Source organism: Oculina patagonica, chromosome 1, assembly GCF_052425735.1.
Source record: "Oculina patagonica isolate OP01 chromosome 1, crgOcupat, whole genome shotgun sequence".
Taxonomy (NCBI): domain Eukaryota; kingdom Metazoa; phylum Cnidaria; class Anthozoa; order Scleractinia; family Oculinidae; genus Oculina; species Oculina patagonica.
Genome location: NC_135758.1, coordinates 18,173,816 through 18,196,028, shown reverse-complemented (window position 1 = coordinate 18,196,028; position 22,213 = coordinate 18,173,816). Strand labels below are relative to the sequence as shown.

General features: G+C 39.4%; 2 protein-coding genes and 2 non-coding genes across 6 annotated transcripts; all 4 read left to right on the top strand.

The window, feature by feature from the left end:
- The first annotated feature begins 1,482 nt into the window (after window positions 1-1,482).
- LOC144660071 (ras-like protein rasD) lies at window positions 1,483-4,797 on the top strand. Its single transcript, XM_078520630.1, has 4 exons — window positions 1,483-1,591; window positions 2,646-2,702; window positions 3,063-3,136; window positions 3,948-4,797. Exons 1-4 carry the CDS (start codon window positions 1,534-1,536, stop codon window positions 4,449-4,451), a joined length of 693 nt encoding a protein of 230 aa, XP_078376756.1. The 5' UTR covers window positions 1,483-1,533; the 3' UTR covers window positions 4,452-4,797.
- A 3,321-nt stretch (window positions 4,798-8,118) lies between these two features.
- LOC144659875 (zinc finger RNA-binding protein-like) lies at window positions 8,119-22,164 on the top strand. 3 transcript variants are annotated; one of them, XM_078520406.1, is made up of 16 exons: window positions 8,123-9,068; window positions 9,853-10,023; window positions 10,835-11,132; window positions 11,522-11,572; window positions 11,830-11,969; window positions 12,059-12,180; window positions 12,335-12,548; window positions 13,096-13,420; window positions 13,638-13,730; window positions 13,886-13,944; window positions 16,693-16,834; window positions 18,203-18,282; window positions 20,484-20,579; window positions 20,987-21,098; window positions 21,180-21,277; window positions 21,625-22,164. In XM_078520406.1, the coding sequence occupies exons 1-16, from the start codon at window positions 8,160-8,162 to the stop codon at window positions 21,865-21,867; spliced, it is 3,153 nt and encodes a 1,050-aa protein (XP_078376532.1). In that variant the 5' UTR covers window positions 8,123-8,159; the 3' UTR covers window positions 21,868-22,164. The 3 variants fall into 3 exon arrangements, with proteins under 3 accessions (XP_078376536.1, XP_078376532.1, XP_078376527.1); XM_078520401.1 differs by having other exon boundaries at window positions 13,090-13,420; XM_078520410.1 differs by lacking the exons at window positions 18,203-18,282; window positions 21,180-21,277; window positions 21,625-22,164 and having other exon boundaries at window positions 8,119-9,068; window positions 13,090-13,420.
- LOC144637028 (small nucleolar RNA SNORD57) lies at window positions 20,103-20,171 on the top strand. The gene has a single exon (XR_013567659.1). It is a non-coding gene; the product is annotated as a small nucleolar RNA SNORD57 (small nucleolar RNA).
- On the top strand, window positions 21,468-21,536 carry LOC144637021 (small nucleolar RNA SNORD57). The gene has a single exon (XR_013567658.1). It is a non-coding gene; the product is annotated as a small nucleolar RNA SNORD57 (small nucleolar RNA).
- Window positions 22,165-22,213: the final 49 nt, after the last annotated feature.

The following is a 22,213-nucleotide window of genomic DNA, read 5'->3' as shown; positions in this document are numbered from 1 at the left end:
ATCTCGGGAAAGGGTGGGTGTAGCAAGTCACGATTCGCTTTGATTTCGACTCTCGTTAGTTAAAAGAATCGAAAATAAGCCCCCAAATCTAAAATGCAAAAATCATTCCGAAAATACCTCCTCCCATGCTTACTATCCTGTCCATCTGGAAACCCAAAGAATTTTTACGCAAATGTCCATCCGAAATGATACCCCCGTATGTGTAAGCCCTACCCAAAAATAAGCCTAAGTGATAGTTTACGGTGTGTTTGCTCGATTTGTTTGCGGGTTATATTATTAACCAGTTGGAGGCTAAAGCAAGTACAAACTTTAAAATAAACGTAATTATTTTGACATTCAATCGAAGTCCGTCATCTCCGTAAGTCGTTTTAATCGACTTCCTTAAACTAATGTTTGCTCATGAAAGGAAATGAAAAGTCGTAATTCCTTGTAAGCTGAATGGGAGTGGCTCCATTAGTCAAATCCGATTAGTTTCTCACTGTTATCGGCGATGTTTGAACTGTGAACTAACTATGTATAATATAACTACAAGTAAATAAACAAGAAGCTAAATTAAGTACTAAGATTTTACTTAAGGGTAATGAGAGCATTTGTAAATGTGGCTTTTATAAGTATGGTTTTCTTATGACTCTCAGAGAAGTAATCATTAATATTCGGCTTATTCAAACGAATAAGAATACATGTTATACAAGAAAGTTCAATCAAAAACGTGCAACCGCGGCCAAAAGCGCGGGAAAAAACACGCGTAAGCCAAGTTACTATTTGTTTCGGTTTACTCGTGATTGGTTAAAAAAACATATTTTCTGTGATTGGTTGAAGCACTGGTTCAGAAGTGATGGAACTAATTAAAGAGAACAGGAAAGGGGCTAAGCCAAAGCAAACACATAAATACTTTCGACAATCATAAAACCATTGCTTAAACAATAACAGTATATAATAAAGAATAATAGGTTTACAAATGATTAAGGGAAATCATCTGATTTATTGTAAACAACATTCCATATCGTAAAACAAGTTAAGATAATTAAAGAAACATATTTCATAATAATTCTGTACTAAATGTGCGAGAACGTGCCTTTTAACCTAGTCTTATTCGACCATTGCTCTTGCGTGATAGTGAATTGAGGTTTCCAGCCGCTCTGTTATTGTAAGTTTTTCTTCTAGACTCTTTGACTTTTGATTTAATTTTGCTAGCACTGAAACGACGTCTTTTGTGGTTATTCAGTCGGCATTCTTTAGTGCTATTAATGGCAGACACTGTTTCGTAGAAGGAAACGTAGAAACGTGTTGCTGGACTGTAATAGTCCATCAAATCCTTTTGGAGATCAAACCAGGTTTGTAAAGCAATAATTTGCCGTTACTCTGTACTATTCTGCTAGGCCTTCTATATTCATTATTCACTGGTTTATCGTGAAGAATTGTCTGCTGAACGTTGTTTATGATGTTATAGGATATATTTTCTTTTTAACAGCTATTGTTTTTAAGGAAGTTGTTCAGTCTAAATACGCCATCACACGAAGAAGTTATTCCTCTATGGCGGAGACAGTTTATAGAATTGCCATGCTTGGAAATGAAGGAGTAGGGAAGACTGGTAAGGGGGTTTTATTTTATTTTCAGTGAAAATTTCTTGCGTAATAACAAATCCCAAGAAAATATTCTCTTGCAAATCCGAATTTCGTTCAAAGTTGACTAACGGTCACGATTTACGGAACCATATAAGATACTGGGTTAACGTAGATGTACCTAAAAAACTTTCTGTTTCTTTATTTTTATGCGGGAAAGGCTATTTCACTGTGTTTGACGTTTTGATTGTCTCCATATTTAGTGGACATGCGCAATTGCGCATTATTACGCCACCCTAAGCATCCTCGTACCCAGGGTCTTCGTTCCCCTTGACCAACGGTCGAGAAACGAGCGACCCTGGAAAATTCCGATTTGAAGTCCGAAATATCTGGTTGAACTGCGCATGCCTTAATGCCAAGCTTATAAAAGCCTGACCAACGAACTTTTTTTTTTTTTTTTTTTCAAGCCAATCAGATTCAATCCTGCATCGGAACTTTAATTTTGAGAGTCGCTCGTTTCGTCAGGCTTGCAATCAGGAATGAAGACTTGAGGTACCGTATTTATTCGATTAAGCGCCCTGGGCGCTTATTAAATTTTTGGACCTTGAGAGTGGGCGCTTATTCGAAGTGGGCGCTTATTTAATTTTCGCGATTTTCAACAAAAAGAAGTCTATTTTTGTAACAAAACAAAGCAAGATTTTGACTGTTCATTGAAAGTTTTTGAAAAATAGTAAGAAAACTCGGTCATGAGGGAAGTCTTCTTAGTAGTACTTAGTCACTTTCAATAATCAATACTCCTCTTGTGCACTTCAGTTTCTTGAAGGGTGAGGGGTGGGCGCTTATTCGAGGCTGGGCGCTTATTAACTTTTCCTACCTTCAGGGTGGGCGCTTATTCGAGGTGGGCGCTTATTCGAGGTTGGGCGCTTAATCGAATAAATACGGTACGAGAATGCACCCTCAGGTTCTTCGTGTTTCTGTTCAGTAGAGGCGCTGACCAAACGGCATGCAGACTATAGAAGAGAGATTCACAGATCTAGACTTCATATGTAAAGGCCTGCTAACTGTTTCCTGTTTTTCTTACAGCACTATTGGTGAGATTTCTGTGTCATCGTTTCATTGGGGAATATGATCCCAAAATTGGTTAGTGTGAAACTTTAATTCACAGGCTAGGAGAGTTAAAGCCAAAATCACATGCATTAAACTGCATGATTTGTTTACAGTCAACTCTCTCTTAACGGACACCTCTATAAGACGGACATCTGGTGTTGGTCTCGTCAATTTTTCAGTCATTTTACTGTAACTAAACTCCCTATAAGAACGGACGCCTCTCTAAAACGGACAGTTGGAGCCGGTCCCGAAAGTGTCCGTTTTAGAGAGAGTTGACTGTATTTGCTTACTTATCTCCCGGCCTTGTTGTGGAATACAAAAAAATAAATACGTATAACTAACGAATGTGTCCAGGTACGATCACTTGTTTTTTTTTTTTTCATCATATTTCAGAGGATTGTTATCGCCGTACAGTGAGAGTGAATGGTGAGGAAGTCACTATTGAGATACTTGATACAGCGTGCAGGGTAAGCACAGAACCCATAGGCTTTGTGTTGACAATTCTTACCATTTTGTAACAAATTTAAAAAAGCGGGTCATTGATGAGAATGAAGGGTTTATATCCTCTTTAAAAGGGATTTGTCGATTATTATTATTCTTTCTTCAAGTCATCATTACTGCCATAGTCAAAGTCTTTCTTGGTGGGGCTTGTTGTTAAATCAATGACCATCTGTAAAAAACGGCTGATCTGTAGGAGTTTTGCTACTACTAAGAATATTAGACCAGCAATATTTTTATCAGGGAACAGATTTTTAGCTCCTGCTGGAATAGCCATCACAATATTTTTTACTGTTTATTGTTACTCTGGTTGGACCTGAGATAATTTACCCCCGGCTATGTTGCTATTCTACGACGACTTTAAAGTCCCCCTTCAGTCCCCATCGATCTGGTCGTCATACAACGCTTCTCTGACTCTTTTCTCGCACAACGTTTCTCCCCACTAAGAATTGTGTGATAGTTGCGAAGGGGAGAAGTTTTAGTGAAACAAACGTTCAAGTTTTATCTTTTTAAGCTGAGAAAGGCACTCGTTTAAAGCCTTACTCTAGCTGTCGAAGGGAAAAAGCTAAATAATAAATCTTCCACTGTTTATGATATATTTTACTGAATTTAAATGTGAGGATCACGTGGGTTTTCGGTAGAAGGCCTACTACTATGTTACTCTCTTTTGAAAATAAAGTAATTCGTTTGCAAGTCGACTGAATATGTCAACTCTGCTTTAGAACAAAGTGCTTAATCTGTGTGGCGTAAAGTAATTATCATACATCTTTATTGTTTCAGAATTCAACATCGCAACTCACGAAGAGCTTTCTTAGCACGGCCGACGGATTTGTCATCGTTTACTCCATCATCGATAGGAAGAGTTATCTTGCAGTTCCGCGATATAAGGAAATGATAGAAGAGTCACGTGATCACACAGAACAAGGCCCAGCCTCTTTCCTTCTTATTGGAAACAAAAGCGACTTGGAGGAGCATCGCACCGTTGTTAAAAGGGAAGGACAGACATTAGCAGAAAGATACGAGTGGTCGTTTGGCGAAGCTTCTGCCGCAGAGTACAACGGAGTAGATAGTTGCTTTTGCGATTTAATACGTGAAATACAAGCACGGAGGCCAAAAATAAGTCCATGTGAACTTTCGCCGCATTTGAGAGTCAGTTCACGCCGGTCAAGTTGTGACAGCACAGAGGAAATTCCGATGGAACGAAAAAGAAGGCCTTCTCTTAAACAGAGACTGAGCGACTCTACTCTCTTGCACAAAATAAATTTACGTGGTGGACGGCATTAAGGCCTACTTAATTCAGCGAGAAAGCAAGTGCCGCGTTCTGTTGGTATACCTTACAATAAGGAAAGGCGGACACTTCGTGACGTTTTTATGAGGTCAAGGATGATAAGAGCTAGAAGACCCCATAATTGCACTCCATCTAGCCTAACAATGGTTATCTTTTCTGCAAAAACTATGAAATGATAACACTTTTTTTATTTATGTTCTGACAAACCTCGACAAAAACGTTGTCCTCGGGGAGGGAAAGCGCCCTGGAGACGATTTTGTTCCCGACGTCGTAAATTCTGGATCGCACAATGTTCGCCAGCCAAATGCACATATAGCGAGGGTATGAGTCAGTTAAGACCAGTTAAGGCAAAACCAAAACTCTGCTACGATTTCATACCGTTGTCTTAGTATAATGAGTATATACCAATGGTTAAGTATCAGCTATTTGTTAAATAAAACAAAACAGCATTGTCTCAACAGCAGCGTGAGGCATTTCAGTATGACTTTGCATACGACTGTCCACAAGTTGCTCGGCAACTATATTTTGAGCAACCTTTTTTACCTCGAGCAGAAATTTTCCTTTCGAGCAACTTTTAGCATTTTGAGCAATTTAAACACGGAAGATTTCCGAAGATTGTTCGAGCGTTGGGAAATTTTGAGCAACTTGTGGACGGCTTAAATTTCGTGTGTATATATATACAGTGGAACCCCTAGGGCTCTCCACAAGTTGCTCGGCAACTTTTTGGCAACTTTTCATGTTTCGAGCAACTTTTTCCCCTTCAAGCAACTTTTTTCCTCTCGAGCAACTTGTTACATTTTGAGCAATTTCCAGACCGAAAATCTCCAAAGATTATACGAGTGTTGTTCAAAGGCAATACGAACGTTTCCGAAGATTTACGAAGTTTGCTGAAGATTTTCGAGGAACATCTGAAGACGTTTCAACTTTCGGCTCAATCTGCATTAAAACATTATGACGTCATCGATATGTTCACAATTTTTCTTAGTTAAAGAAATCCTTGTTATTTAACAAATTTTCCCCTTGATATGATATTTAGATACTTCTTTTGCTGTAAAAATGCATAACCCTGCTTAGAAATCTTACTCTCAAAGGGAAATTAGCATGTATTTAGAGAAATTCTCTTGATTAGAAGCAGCGTTTTGGATTTTTTGGAGCAACTTTCGAGCAACTTTTATTATCAGAAGCAACTTTTTTGGATTTTTGGAGCAACTTTTGAGCAACTTTTTGAGAAATTTCGGGCAACTTTTTGGGAATTCTCGAGCAACTTGTGGAAAGCCCTAGGAACCCCGATATAACGATCTTCGATATAACGATATTCCCGATATAACGATGAATATGTTATGTCCCGGCAAAAGTAAAATGTATAGGACGGAACCCCGATATAACGATGTAATTTTACTTCCCCCTTGGCATATCGTTATATCGGGGTTCCACTGTATATGCCAAAAGAAAAATTGATTTAATCATTAATTCGATATACATGTATGGACAACTCAGGCACAGTAGTCGTTGGCAGTTGTTTAAAAATGTGGTTTATCCCAGTGTAAGAACGTGTGAAATTATTCTTTGTTTTGGACACAGTTTGGAGCTCTTGTTCCCCTGCTTCGTATTGTTCCAAGGTTTTTGTTCTCTTTGTTTGAGTCACCAGAGAGTTTCAGGTTTTTCATTAAGATGACATGAGATGAGGTTACGTTGTTTGAACGACGTTCTTGCACTCATTACCTATTGCAAAATTAGTTTGCCCAGATTAAAAAACAGCGTTTGAAACGGTAATTACCCACCTTCAAATTTCAGTGATGCCTAAATTAATAAAGACGTATTCTTCAACAATGACACTAGCATGGGACAAAGAAAAATTCTGAGTCCCCGACGAGAATCGACCCCATGGCCTCCCAGATACCGGTTGGGCGCTCAAACCAACTCAGTGAGCTACGAGAGACTCGTGGTCATGAGCTGGGCCATTTGCTAGGTTAATACGTGTCACGCGTCTTGCATTCCCGGCCCTATGCCCACTCAGGGCTTTGGCAATAAGTCTAAGTAAGAAGTCTAAGTCCTGCATACTGCTAGGATCAGCAATGTCGAATTCATCAAGTGTGTAGTAAATAATAAAGATGGTAAATTTTAAGCTCGGTGATAAATAATGAAGATGAATTTTCCAACAAATGACACGAGCATGGGACAAATAAAAGAAAAATTCTGAGTCCCTGACGGGAATCGAGCCCATGGCCTCCCAGATACCGGTTGGGCGCTCTTACCAACTGAGCTACGAGAGACACGTGGTCATGAGCTGGGCCATTTGCTAGGTTGATATGTGACTCGCGTCCTGCATACTACTAGGATCAGCAATGTCGAATTCATCAAGTGTGTAGTAAATAATAAAGATGGTAAATTTTGAGCTCAGTGATAAATAATGAAGATGTATTTTTCAACAATGACACGAGCATGGGACAAATAAAAGAAAAATTCTGAGTCCCTGACGGGAATCGAAGCCATGGCCTCCCAGATACCGGTTGGGCGCTCTTACCAACTGAGATACGAGAGACTCGTGGTGAGCTAGGCCATTTACTAGGTTGATATGTGACACGCGTCCTGCATACTGCTAGGATCAGCAATGTCGAATTCATCAAGTGTGTAGTAAATAATAAAGATGGCAAGTTTTGAGCTCGGTGATAAATAATAAAGAAGTATTTTTCAACAATGATACGAGCATGGGACAAAGAAAAATTCTAATTCCCCGACGGGAATCGAACCCATGGCCTCACAGATACCGGTTCCAAGGGCGCTCTAACCAACTGAGCTACGAGAGACTCGTTGTGAGCTGGACCATTTACTAGGTTGATATGAGCCGGTGACACGCGTCCTGCATCATACTGCTACGTTCAGCAATGTCGAATTCATCAAGTGTGTAGCAAATATTAAAGATGGTAAATTTTGAGCTCGGTGATAAATAATACAGCTGTATTCTTCAAAAAGGCACCAAAATGTAGGTGAGCCGAACCCAAAATAAATGCCATTTAAAGGGGCTGTGTCACGGCTAAGTTAAGTTTATTTCATAAAGTTTGCCAGATACACTCTATGAAACTTTTAAAATAAAACTGTATAAACATTTGAATGTTTGGATCTAAATGACAAACCCATAGCTTTATTGTAACCAAACAAGTCTTCCAAGCGTTATATTTAAAAGCTACCAACAAACGAGACAGTCACTTTAAAAACTGTTCAGCCCAACAACATTTCAAAAACACATATCGGAATCTTTTTTAATTTTCGTCACTTTTGGCCATCTGTACCTTCTAAGAGGTTAATTTTATAGTTTACCGAATTAATGGTCATTTCCCATGCTAACCTGCGATCAGGCTTTCTCTTTTTCGCCCCTTCCGCCGCGAGAAAAATAGCGCCTGATCGCAGGTTATTCCCATGCCCAAATTTTTCTCAAAACCCGTGACCCAGTCTCTTTAAGCTAGCCTGCGCCGTAAACGAAACTAAACTTTTGGTTAAGGGTTAGATTACGTCCGCGACGCAGGCTACTTTAAACGGGATCTAAATTAAATAATTTCAATATACGACACTTGGTCTGGTTTGCATTGCGTGTCTACATTCAGCCTCGTTTCCAAGAAACTGGTGTCCAGTCCCACTCCGGTATTGCGCATTACGCTTGCCGGTTTGACGTCTTGAACACGTGCCTTCTCCCTCTTTCACCCAACATGGCCGCGAGCAACTATTACGGCTATTCTTCGGGAGGCCAACACTCCCAAGGTTTTACCCAAGCTCAAAATCCGTCGATACAAACCAGTTATGGAACACCCCAAGGAACTACTGGTTACGGTGTTCAAGCCTCTGCTCCCGCTGGGGGCCACTACGTTCCGCCGCAAAATCAGGCACCGAGGCAAGTTGTTCAAGCGCCATACTCTGCTGGCACAACTGCTTATGCTCAACAAGGATCTTCCGCTCAAGGAGGCGCTTATGGCTACACGGCAAGACAACAAGACGCTCCACCGCCACCACCACCGGCAAATGCATCATATCAGGCGACTCATGGAGCCTATCAAGCTCATCACGGCTCTGCTCAGTACTACGACAGAGAAGCGTACGAAACGAAGGCGTCTTACTATTCACAACAGCCGTCGTCGAATGTGCAAGGCGGACAAAGCGCTTATTATGCTCAGAACACCACTGGGGCAGCCAAAGCGGCTTATCCAACATCTGGGACAAATGTTTATCCGACTTCTGTGAGTGCCACGCCGGTAATTGCGAAAACTCATCCAACCCAAGCGTACTCTTCGCAATCATCGACTGTGGCATACCCGTACTCCAATGCCCGTACGCAAACAACAGCTTATCAAACAAGCTCCTACAATTCATCCAGTTATGGCGGTTCTTCGACAGGGAACGCGGCTAATTATCAACCCCAAGCTTACGAAGCGGCTGTTTACAATGCCGCAGCGGCCTTTGTTCAACAACAGCATCATCAACAAGCACCACAAAGACAAGGATGGAAGAACAAGATTGGAGCTGGACAACAAAAACCGCCGATGATGAAGCCAAAACCACCGCCTAAACAACCTCAACTTCATTACTGTGATGTTTGCAAGATAAGCTGCGCTGGACCTCAGGTAAGTCTATAAACGATACGAAAATTCGACATAAAAACATGTGTAACACTACATATGTCGTGTGTGTTGTATGAGTCATGAAATCAGTAATTTCTTCCTCATTTCAGCTATCGTTGTATGAGGAGACATCTTAGTGATTTCATTGCGGCAAACTCAAAATCCAATTGTTAACTTATTTTAATCTCTATAATTTTTTATGTGACTTAAAAATTTACAACCTTTTTTGTGGTATTTCACAATAGCAAATGCTTCAAAATTTCTGTATGCCCTCGATGTGAAAGTTTCAATAAGGTTGCTACGGTTTGTTTAAATTTTGATTAAGTTTTTAAACCAGGTTTGCCATGTATTTCTTCTTTAATGTAGATTGCAATTAAGTCAGATGTTCTCTATCACTGTATTTGTTGTTGAACATTTACATTGTATTCCTGGTCTGGTTGGAGGACAAAAAATCCTAGTTAATTTTTTTTTTTAATTTACATGATTTTGCAAATGAATATATTTTTACCCAAAATATGTTACACGGGCTTCCTTATACAGAGGAACTTTAAAAATATGCAAGTTTCACTGGTTGATTTTGTTTGCTGTTCAAATTATCTTGGAAGCGCTTAGAATTTTTGTGCAAGGGGAATCCTTATGCAATATCAAGCAAGATTACTGTCATCACTTTTACTTGTCACTATACACATGTGCTTACCTGTTACATGTAGAACTTTGAGTACCAATGTCACTATTTACCTGCTAATAAAATTAGTTTAAAAATTTAGTTTTTTGTTTTAAATTTCAGACTTACAGGGAACATTTAGAAGGTCAGAAACACAAGAAAAAGGAACAAGCTGCAAAGCAAAAGGAAAAAGAATCATTGCCATCTAATGCTTATCGATGTGAACTCTGTGATGTCACTTGTACTGGGACGGATGCATTTGCTGCCCATCTAAAAGGGTCAAAGCATCAAAAGGTACTTACATGCTTGTTGTACATTTTAATTATAAGAGACTACAGGCCTTTATCGACATTTTTTTACTTAATAAATTTTTGGTCACTGTATTTGATGTTGGTAAGGTTCCACCAAAAGGCTCTCATTTAGTTTTTACTGGTTACGTTAGTTTATCGCACACTTTGTGGTGTGATGAAGTGAATACTGTTGCAAGTTAAATTAGTTTTCAGGTTTAATCCATGTCCGAGCTGGACTAATCTGTTTCAGCCTGAAGTTAACACTTTTACAATGACTAGTATTGATTAAAATGAAGTCTGGACAGTAGATTGTCATCTTTAAGTTGAAACAGATTAAACTAAGCTGGAAATGGATTTAACCTGAAAACCAATTTAACCTGCATCAGATATACAGTGTGCAGGAAGTTATTTGTATCTTTCTGTTGTTTTTAAATAAAAGGAAATGATTTGAGGACAGTAGTAATCATATTCAATAATTTATTTATTTAGTGAGGCAGTGGACAAAAAGTAATCAGGAAATATGCCAATAACTCAGTGCAAACTTGTTAGAGACTAAAGTGGCCTTCACACGCCAAACAATTGGCCAACTCGTTTGGCAAACTCGAGTTGGTGTGTGTGAACGACACAACAACAGCAAACAAGTTGGCCAACTGTTGGCGACAAAATAGAACTTGTCTCTATTCTCACCAACAGTTTGCAAACATGTTTGCCAACTGTTGTTGTGTCGTTTACACACACCAACTTGAGTTTGCCAACACAAGTTTGCCAACTTTAGTTTTTTGTGTAAAGGCCGCTTAACATTATGCCTTGTGTAGGTTGTGAAACTGCACCAAAAGCTTGGGAAACCCATTCCAGAGCCAACGCCACTTAAACCTCCAGAACCCAAGGACACCACCAAAGACAATGGAGACAAAAAGGCAGGCATTGGCAACAAAGGTCCAATGCGAAAACCCCCACCCAAGAAAATGGCTGCTCCTAAAATCACTTTTGTTGGCGGCACAAAACTGACTTCTACAGGACTAGTCAAGACTGATACAGGACCAGCAGGTCCTGGAGCTGCTTCCGTTACTTCTGCTGCTGGCTCAGCAGCACAAGATGTTGACATGGAAGAAGGTGAGTGTATAAGTTTTAGTGAATTTGATGAAAGGATTGTAGCGAGTCAGAAATTGTACCCTTTTTGTTATGAGTAAAAGGAGAATCTGTATCATCATGCACTGTGGACTTGTAAGGAACCTGATCCCATAACAGATATTATCCACCACTTTTGTCATTTGACTTTGCTGGGTAGTGGGTAGACTACCATCTACTTGTGAACAAGAACTGGAAAAGAGTGTGCTAGGAAGAGCTGTCTTGCTAACCTTACCAGGCAAATGAAAGCGAACAGTCCCTTTCAAGTTTTGATTCTTGCTTTGATACTCAATTCCTGTGAAAATCAAGTGTCAAGAATGAAGTCTTGCAGAGTTGAGAAAATAATGAGCTTGTTGCTTTACTATTATTTGCAGAGAAATTTGACTTGGCAAGTTATACTGGAGTGGATAAAAGCAAGATTGTTGGTATGTAAAGTAACTCTTTTATCTTCACAAGTGATCAGTGGCTAATTTCCCCCTTCAAATGTCAACAGATTGTCAATAGACTGTCACCAACATGGGCAATGGTGTGTTGTTATATTCTCAAAACTGACATAAAAGAAACATGCAACAATCACTGAGAAGAAGTAATACAAGTTTAAAAGGGTTATCTTTTAAGTGATAATAATAAATGTGTATGGTGTGTTGCTCCTTGTCTTATGTTATCTGCTTAATTATTTCAGGAGGTGAATATTTAGAGGAGGTTAAAAATGACGAGGGAAAAGTTGTTAGCTTTCACTGCAAGTTGTGTGAGTGCAAGTTTAATGATCCAAATGCCAAAGAAGCTCATCTAGCTGGACGCCGACATCGTTTGTCATACAAGGTAAGTTAAACTAGTGTCTACAATTTGTTTTTGAAATATGTTTTTCATGTCTTACACAAGAAGAAATTTAACATCTGTTATCCTTTCAGAAAAAAGTGCAACCCGATCTGGTGGTTGATGCAAAACCTGGTGGCCGTGGCCGCCTCAGCAAAGTACAAGAAGACAAGTTACGCCGACAGTGGGAACAAGAGCAGTACTGGCAGTGGAAAAAGTAGGTTAATTTTGTCTTGCTGATTTGTCAGTGTCTAGAACCTAAAAGTACTTTCAACTTAAGTTTCTTGTTTCATTTGGCTGATAAATAGCTTGTTCATTTTTCATGTTTATCTCTGTTTTTTTGTCTTCAACTTTTATTTGTTGATCATCAGGGGAAGACATGAGGAAGAGATACGGCGTTGGGAAGAAGAGGAGTATTACAGGAGAGTGGAGGAGGAGAGATTCTGGGAAGAGGAGAGCCGTCGACGCTATGAGGCAGAGTTCTTTGAGTGGGGTCCTGGTCCTGGCCGAATGGGACCACCTAGAGGCCCACCTGGTCCAATGGGACCACGCCCACTCATGGAAGGAGCTGGTGACATGATGCCGGTGAGGATACATGAGCATGTAGTGTGAAATGATTGACCATTACACAATGTTTGAGATGTACGTTAGAGTGAAGAAAAATTTAGGAGTCACTGTAGTCTTCAGTGAAGGTGAATTAAAGGAAGAAGTCTTCAAATGCAAATGCTGCAAATGTAAAATTTTTCACTGTCTTGGAAAAGTTTTATTTGTTACGATTTACTCCATACAATACAAATACAATATGAATAATTAAGACAACTAACTAAAAAACAAACAAACAAAAAGCTGTGGAGAAGGAGACAACCAAAAGCGCAATGGCACCATACTTGAGATGCACCCACTGCAGTTAGAAGAGAAATGTGCCTGAAAGTCTGATTTTTTTCAAATTAATTTGAAAATAACTGAACAATAATTTTGCAAATAGCAGTGTTTTTAAAATCATTGCTTGACTTGTGTAAGGTCAAATTCTGCCAGCAATCTTTTTGAATTCTTAGAAAGTGTTTTCTGTTGGGTAATACTGTCTTGACAGCGTAGCTTTAATGGTAACCGGGGTGCTCTTTTTAAGCCACAGCCTATGCCACGTCCCAGATATGACACCCCTGATGACCGCCTTGTGATGGCCAAACACTCAGCAATTTATCCAAATGAGCAAGAACTACAGGCAGTTCAAAAGATCGTGTCTGCCTCAGAGAAGGCCTTGAAACTTGTTTCAGACCTGATTGCTGAACAAGACCTTGCTGCACAGCCTAAGAAAGAAGGGGAAGCTGTGGCCAAAAAGGAGAAAGAAGAGACCAAAGAGGAAGTTAAGATGGAGGTTAAGGAGTCCGAGGAGGGAAGTGGTGAGAAGAAGGAAGAGGATGAGAAGAAAGATGCTAGCAAGGCATCCTCGCCTCCACGTAAGTTCAACTTGCAGCTTCCCAATGAAAAACAGAAGAGATGGGCATTTCCTTAGGACAGTTAACTTAACTGCACTCAAAAGAGATCTTGATCATTGACATTTTGCAGAAAGGCAAAATAAACAGTGGTTTAATAGACTAGTAGGTTACAATGCTCTAACATCAGGCAACGTTTTTGAAATGTAATCTGAACCACTGTATCTTTTATACTCCCTAGGTGCCCTAAAGGGGGTCATGAGAGTTGGTGTACTTGCCAAGGGCTTACTGCTCCATGAGCGTCTTGATGTTGATTTGGTTGTGCTGTGTCATGGTAAGAGAAGACTAACCTTTCGTGCCTTCTCTCAGTGTTTCTTGTTGAACTGTATGTGTCATGAAATCCTGTTTGCCTTCTTTACTGAGTTCAATCTTAACATTTTACACCTATTAAAAAGCTGACTGTAACTGATGTTTGTGTTTTTACAACAGATAAACCCACAAAAACATTAATGAACAGAGTCGCAGACCTCTTACCAGAACACCTTGCAGTAAGCTCAAGTTGTTTTTCTGTAGTAACATTGTAATGTTATTAAAAGGATATTAGAATAACTATGTTAAATGTAAAGTGAAATGGCAACTTGGATAAAGTGAAGTAAATGAAGAAGCGTTCTCAAGTTGAATTCTCGGAATAAAGTTTTTTTCGAGTACCCCCAACGGGAGTCAAACCCATGACCTTCCAAGATAAGAACCTAGAAGATGACCTCGCTCACCACGAGTCTCCCATAGCTCAGTGGTTAGAGCGTCCAACCGGTAATCTTGGAAGGTCATGGGTTCGACCTTTTTTCCGAGAATTAAACCTGAGAACGCTTCTTTATTTATTACAATAACTACGTTTTTAATCAACAATAGTTACAGTACCGCCTGGAATCATATGCACATTGGCACGCGTGAAGCTCGAGGGCAGAACGCGTGAATTGCACGCGGGAGGAACGAGACGAAACCGCGCGGTTCACGAACGAAACCCGCGCGGTTCACGAATGAAAACCGAGGTCAGAAATTCATTTCGGTCAAATGGACGAAAGGCCGACACAAAAGGATCTGTCGGCTATTGTTGTTTTTATTGTTTTCGTTTCAATGGATTTTTTCTCACATTTACAACTTGCTTACACCGTATTCAGCAACGAAATGCAAATTTCTTTCAAACAGTTTTTATGGGATTACCGGTAAATTTTATTGAACTTCAAGATCTTCACGGGTTTGTATTGAATGTTCCGTGTGTGCTAGCATGAGAAGCTTTTGAGTCGAAACTTGTCGCTTCGCGAAAGAATTAATTTTTTCAAAAATGCAAAACGTGAATGAAAAAATCGAAATTAATGAGGCACTTCTCTCGATTCATTCATCCGAAAATGAAGGACTTCAAATGATCTGACAGATCGACGCCCGTGTGTAAATAAAGGTCGCAAAGGTCACGCTTGTCATGTTTTCTTGCAATGTCTAGTTATGAAAACGAACGTATTTAAAGTCTGTTACTTAACAAGGCGAGCGTTTATGAAGATCGAATAAAAGTTTCACAGAAGATTAAGAAATCAATGACATTTATTTGCGGGGAATGTGTTCTCTTTCGAGCGACAAATGCCGACAATTGTCGGCTTTCCCACCAAAAGTTCATTTGCCGTTCAACTAGATTTTTGCCGATAAGAATTATTTCGCACCGATCAGAATAGCTATTTTCGGTCAGTTCTAAATTTGACGTTGGGTTCGTGATTTTCGGCTCGATGGTAGTCAGAAACAACTACATAGAACATGAATCCTGTATCACCTTCCTAAACATTCGGTATGCTGGTAAACAACTCGATGAATAAACTTGTCATTTCGCAGCTTTTCGGCAATTGACAAATTGTGTCTTCTGCAACAACTTCCCGACAGTTCTTCCTTCGATTTCCAACCCATCTACATCTTGTAATTCCCTAACCGTTTCAGAAATTTTCCTTCCCTTCTTTAAGAGTCCTTAAGAAGAACAAAATTTTTCGCGCGCGACCAAGCTGAGCAAAGTTGATCAATTTCTGAGAAATGTCAAGCAACGCCACGTGAACGAATGAGCGCTTGCGTTGCACGTTTAGGTTTTGTATTTTTTAAAATCTCATATCTTGTGCCGATAATTTTCCTTCTTAGGGTTTGATCTTCTTTTTTATTTTTGATTGTAAAACGTTTGTGACATTGTGCGGAAAACTACCTAAAATATGTTGGTCGAATGAATATGCAAAAATTCAACTGGTTGTGCCGGTCCGGCAGTCTCTGATTCAAAAAATTGGAAAGGGACAAGAAAACCGGTAATAAAATGAATTTGAGTGCAAGCAGGCGAAATAATATTTACTTGTCTAATAAAAAACAGAACAAATAAGACAACGGGAGGACAAGTACGCGTCAACATATGTTTAACTATGCAAATCTTGAATGAAATTAATCGAAGCGTGAACAGCAAACAACTTTCGATAGATTTTCGATTTAAAACTCGTCAACTCAGTTTGTAGCTGCGGTTTATAGTACATTTAAAACAGGGCAAGAAATAATCCTGTGATATTTCGATGTTTAGGCGAATATTAAAAACGTTCTCTTCAATGTCGCACGTTTTTCGCAGGCGGCGGGATCAAAATGTTATTCCGGGTTATTTCGCTGATTTTTTGGACGAACCAGCGTTCTCTTTTGTTTGTTGTGGTTTCCGATCAAATCTCTTGGGTGACGGTGTCAAAAACCTAACAATGAAGAGCAACAATAAAGCTAACAAAGGCAATTAAAAGCACGAAGACGCGGCTTTGAAGAACGCGTGATTCCCTCGGTTTCGTCTCGGTTTCGTCTCCTGCTTCGTTCGTTCCTCCCGAGGTGGACGCACGGGCAAACCGCGTGCACTACCCGCGCGTCCACCTCGGGAAACCCACGGCTGATGTGCATATGATTCCAGGCGGTACTGTACATTTGGTGAATGTGTATACATACATGTACATGTTCAGCATAATGATGGTCACTTTGTGTGAGTACAAGATTATTTGGATTAATTACTTATTATAATCATTTAGAAATTGTTAGTGAGACCTGACCTAGTATGCACAAGTGGATTTAGGCAGATGATAGCTTACGTAGCTTGACTTTGAAAGTGTGGTCACCTAATGGGAAATGAAAACATTTTCTAATCAAGTTAATAACACAGATCAGGGTCTTGTTTCTCAGCCCCTTGCAGGCTTGGTGTCACTACCACCCATAACACCTTTTTAAATGCTATTCATTTGTTTCTTTGGCAGAAAGTCACAGAAGAGAAGTATGAAATTAAATTGGCATATGAGGAAGCTGCCATAAAGATCGTCACTACTACTGACCCTAAAGTGGTTGTCACTATCACCATGACATCACCTGTTATGCGAGAGGGAGACGACGCAGAACATGGTAGCTGTTTTATGTCCTTGCTGTATGCAACCACAGGGCCCTTAATAAGTCCCTTCTTTGATGTAACATTGCTTACGTGTGTTCTTTTGATTGGGAATTTTGCTGCTATTGACTAACAAAATTTGTTTTTGTATTCTTCATAAGTGGAAATTGTTTTTAACCACTACTCTGGAGCAGTAGTTGCTTGTTACAGGTCTTATAAAGGGCCCTGTGGCTTATATAATAATTAAATATTTACCTCTCTCTTTTTTGGGATATGTAAAATTGAACATGTTCTATCCTATCATTTCTAAGGTTGATTTTGCTTTTGAGGAACATACAATCAAATTGCCTACAACTGCAAGACTAGTGTTTTATTATTTGTGGCTACTTAAAGGACACAAGTAATTTGGCCACTACCAAATTCAAGCTTTCTGAAACCACGCTGACTTAAAAATTCCTAAGTAGAACCTTGGCTTGGGTGAGTCTCTGTAGAAAGGTATATACATTCATTTTCTCTAGAATTAACATCCCCCAATTTTACATGTACACCATACAGTGCTATAAATTTTTTCCGTGGTGACTTTCAAAAGATTCAATGACACAGGAAAAGTATATAAGATTGCCTTTTGGTGTGGTTATGCACAAGAAAAGTTGTGCAAAAGAAGACAATCACTGATTTAGTGTTCCTCCAAAGTCCAAAAACATCTGATTGTGCCCATAGATAAGAGATATTGATATTAACTTTGTTGTGAGAAGCAATGCCTGTGCACAAAGCTTATCAGCCTTGTGCATGATAATCATTCTGATGTTGTTGCAAATCTGCAGAATTCTCTGTGTCATTTTTGTACACTCAGATGTCTTCCGTCCATGCTACAGCGTGGAGGAAGGAGATGGAAAGATTCCCAGCTTGTTTTGTTTTTGTGTTTGTTTGTTTGTACTGCATGTTTGTCAGTGTATCACTGCTATGTTCAGGGTTAAATAGCAACAAATCTACGATTTTGTTTATTCATCTTCTCAGTTGTAGTTGATATCTGAAATCAAGATTTTCAGTAGTGTGCAACTTTGAGCTTAGTTTCCCATTTTTTGTTTAGCAGTGAGCAAATTGATAAAGGTTTAAGGAAAAATTGATTTCTTTGCACACAGAAACCAAATTTCTCTATCTTAGGTTTTTTTTTTTTTTACCTGGGTGCCTCGTACTGTTTCTGCTTAAATCTTGCCAGTAGTTTATGGAGATATTTTCACTGTGTTTTCCAAGAAATATAAACAATACACATGGCACATACATGCATAATATGTGGTGGCAGTGGTGTACAATGTTTGTGTTGTGTTGAGATGTACTGGGACATCTTTCCACCTCCTACTTATCCACCCGATTCTCACCCGTAGCTGAAGACGATCCTCAAGTGCTGGACAGGCCAAAATGCTTAGCTGCATTGGCATCGCTACGACATGCTAAATGGTTTCAGGTTCGGCTCATTTGCTGTATGTTTTAAGAGGAATTGTCACATTCTCTCTGATTATGTCATTTGCTGTTGGAAGTACATCTGATCCACAAGTATGGACTGTTACAACTGCTGCATAGTCCTCTGCTTATCACCACTGCAAATTTGTCGTTGTAGATTTAATTATCTTTGTTAAAACAACAATTTTGTGTCAGGCTGATTGTTACATGTTGATTAATTACTGTATGTTGGCCAAAAACATTAAATTCTGGCTACAAATATCCTGGATGTTTCCAATTCCAGTTGGCAAATATTTCTCAACCTTACCTTTTATGCAAGAATTATTTCTTCAAAAAGAACATTTCCACATTGAGGTACGTGTACATGTGTGCAGTTGTGCTTGTAGCAAAATCGATGTCCATTGGGTTTGTCAGATTTGCTTCCAACCATGATGTTTTGTCACATGTTAACTAAAGTGCTAGTTGTGTGTCAATGCTGTAATCTTCTGAGTAGTGGTAGTCTGAAGAACTGCAACAGGTATGTATTGTGAGTAAATATGTGACACTTCCTCTTTGGAAAACCACGGCCACGGAAGAGATGTTTTGTCTCCTCTGGTTTTCCTCAGTATGAAATTTTTAGTTTTAATTTATTTGTTTGTAAATGAGCATTTCGTTCTCTAATGAAGTGCTGGTTTGCAGGGTACAATTTATTTCAACTGTTTTTAATCTCTTAGACTCTTGTATGTGTCTATGTTTGTGATAACAACCTAACATACTGTACAGTTTGTATCTTTTAGTACACTAGTTGTCCATGTATTTTTCTGTAAACTAATAAAACAGAGTGGTATTCTTAATAATAATTACTGCCTTATGCGTTGCATACATGTTCATTAATTCTACTTAAAGATTTATTCTGTGGTCATGTAGTTACCAGAAACCCATAAGGGTTGAAACGTATAACACGCACGCACAGCGTTTGAATATTTATTTTGCTAAGTACCATATTTGGAAACACAAATAATTTGTACGCGAATGTTATTCACGAAATGACACACGCAACATGATTTTTGGTTTTGAGGTAAGTTGCTTGAATTTTGACCTAAATGCCGTAAATTTCTTACAGAAACTAAAGAAATACATTAAGTGTATCGAAGCGAAGTTCTCCAGACTACTTCAAGAAGATAAAACAGTAGAATTTAACCAAATTTAACTTTATTCAACCAAGCTTGTTCAAAAACAAGATTACGCCATCGAGCGCGAGCTAGCGCGCGCTGTGAATTTAAACCTAACAAAGTAACTTTGATTGGTTAAATGGCTCTCGTAATTTTCCAAATATGGTACTTAGTGTAAACGAATGTGTAAACGCTTTGTACAATGCGAATCATAGGGAGTTACATGTTTCAACCCTTATGGGTTTCTGTAGTTACTTTTTTATTTGTCTCACATGTAGTGTCATCAGTTCAAAACTTCAAACACTTTACTGATCTCCCCTGCCCTTGACAAATAAATACCTGTGCCCACTATTCTTCCCTGTAAAATGACTGAATTTGTTTCGAAGCTTTTGTCTGGAAACTGTTGTATTTTTGGACTGAACAATACATACATATACATGTAAGCATATCGCCATGAGCAATGTGATGTACCAAGTAGGTTCCCATTGACTCTGTTGTTTCTTAAAGTGGACTTTAATTATTCCAAAAAAGCATTTCCTGGGTTTTTAAACTGTATCTATTGAAAGCTGCGTTGCTGAGTTCTCTTCAATATTCCTGACTAAGTAAGCAACTGACGTTAAAAGCACTTCTATGCTTCGCATCTTTTTTCACAGGTCCGTTTTTAAGTGCAAGGCCTAAATGATGAACAGATTTTTACCTGACACTTGGTGGAGGGATAAAACTGATTTAATGAGCCTGATAGGCCTCTTCAATTGTGCTTGCCATACTTTTGTGAGCCAAATATGCTGTCTTTTTTTGCCATACTTTTGTGAGCTTTTGTCTGGAAACTGTTGTATTTTTGGACTGAACAATACATACGTATACATGTACATGTAAGCATATCGCCATGAGCAATGTGATGTACCAAGTAGGTTCCCATTGACTCTGTTGTTTCTTAAAGTGGACTTTAATTATACCAAAAAAGCATTTCCTGGGTTTTTAAACTGTATCTATTGAAAGCTGCGTTGCTGAATTCTCTTCAATATTCCTGACGTTGTTTCATAACTTCCCACAGGCAAAAGCAAATGGCTTACAATCATGTGTCATCATTATACGCGTCATGCGTGATTTGTGCCAAAGGATTCCAGCATTTTCTCCGCTCAACAATTGGGTAAGTTAAAGCAGTTTGTCTGTTGTTTAGGCTAGACACAACTGTCCATAAACAGGGATTTCTTTTACAGCAGTAACTACAACCTAACAACGTTCATTTGTATCATTCTCATTCTGAAAGTCCATGACCCTTCTGGTCTACACCAGGGATCGAGACCTCTGTCCGGTCCTGATTATTTTGTGAGCATGCACAGAGTACTCGTTCTGTATTTTCAGCCAATCAGATTTGTTAGATTTGACAGTAAGAGCGTTAATCGCGGACATCTAGTTTTGGAGCTGGCCAGAGGTCTCGATCCCTGGCACAGACCAGAAGGATCGTGAACTCTGGGGACGAGAATGAAGAAAGTATGAGAAGTCTAACGTTTTGTAGTAATGTAATTAAATTGTTTTGTTTTTTTTCATTGACAGGCTATGGAGCTGTTGGTAGAGAAGGCACTCAGCAGCAGCCAGCAGCCACTGGGACCCGGTGAAGCTTTCCGCCGTGTACTGGAATGCATATCTAGTGGACTTCTCTTGGAAGGTACTTGCACATAAATTTGAAGCTGATGGCAGTTCTTATTCTTAAACTGAAACTTAACTCCCTTTCTTGTCTGTGGCACAGGTGGAGCTGGTTTGTGTGATCCTTGTGAAAAGGAGACTGTAGATGCCTTAGGAGGTGTTACAATGCAGGAGAGAGAAGATCTGACGGCTTCAGCGCAGGTAAGCCCATGCTTTTAAAATCTCCCCTTAAAAAAGTCATGTGCATCAAGGGGGGCTTTTGTTAGCGTCAACTAGGCAATACTCTCCCTCGCAGCCATTGCTGCAGAGAAGACTAAGTAAGCAACTGACGTTAAAAGCACCTCTATGCTTCGCATCTTTTTTTTTCACAGGTCCGTTTTTAAGTGCAAGGCCTAAATGATGAACAGATTTTTACCTGACACTTGGTGGAGGGATAAAACTGATTTAATGAGCCTGATAGGCCTCTTCAATTGTGCTTGCCATACTTTTGTGAGCCAAATATGCTGTGTCTTTTGTAGCTGACAATTTTGATGTTTTTTTCTCGTTAGCACGCTCTGCGACTTCAGGCTTTCCGACAACTGCACAAAGTTCTCGGAATTGATCGGCTGCCTCCCCCGTCAAAATTCCGACGCAACCGCGGCAGGAGCTTCAAGAGAAGACGCGAAGACAGTGGTCAGGGGGAGGAAGGAGCCAAGAAAGAGAAAAAGGAGGGGGAAGGGGAGAGTGGAGGAGAGTCAATGGAAGTCTCTGCTGGGGCTGGTGCTGAGGCGAAAACTGACATCAAGACATAATAACAGAACTCTTCAATGATGGTTGTAGCAGAATTCAAACAACGCACACAAGTTGTTAAGCTGGCAAAAGGAGCTGGAAATTTATTTTACATTATTTTAACTTAAATGCCATTGGCTCTTGTAATAATTCAGACGTTTTTATTGAAGTAACGCTTGTTACTGTACAGGCGTCCGACTTTAAGTGCATGTTAACGACGACATTGCTCGGCGTTCCTGTTCACTGTTATAAGCCCACTTAGTTATGTTATGAACAAAATGGCACATGGCATTGTAGAAAATAAAGCCGGAGTTCTTCAAGTATGTTGTCTTTATTATTATATTGTAGAATCTACAGTGTACATGGCTG

Coding starts and splice junctions, on each gene's coding strand:
- LOC144659875 (XM_078520401.1), top strand. CDS start 8,160: ATGGCCGCGAGCAACTATTACGGCTATTCTTCGGGAGGCCAACACTCC. Junction 11,970..12,058: donor GACATCGTTTGTCATACAAG/GTAAGTTAAACT, acceptor TTATCCTTTCAG/AAAAAAGTGCAACCCGATCT. Junction 12,181..12,334: donor CAGTACTGGCAGTGGAAAAA/GTAGGTTAATTT, acceptor GTTGATCATCAG/GGGAAGACATGAGGAAGAGA.
- LOC144660071 (XM_078520630.1), top strand. CDS start 1,534: ATGGCGGAGACAGTTTATAGAATTGCCATGCTTGGAAATGAAGGAGTA. Junction 1,592..2,645: donor TGAAGGAGTAGGGAAGACTG/GTAAGGGGGTTT, acceptor TTTTTCTTACAG/CACTATTGGTGAGATTTCTG. Junction 3,137..3,947: donor TACTTGATACAGCGTGCAGG/GTAAGCACAGAA, acceptor TTATTGTTTCAG/AATTCAACATCGCAACTCAC.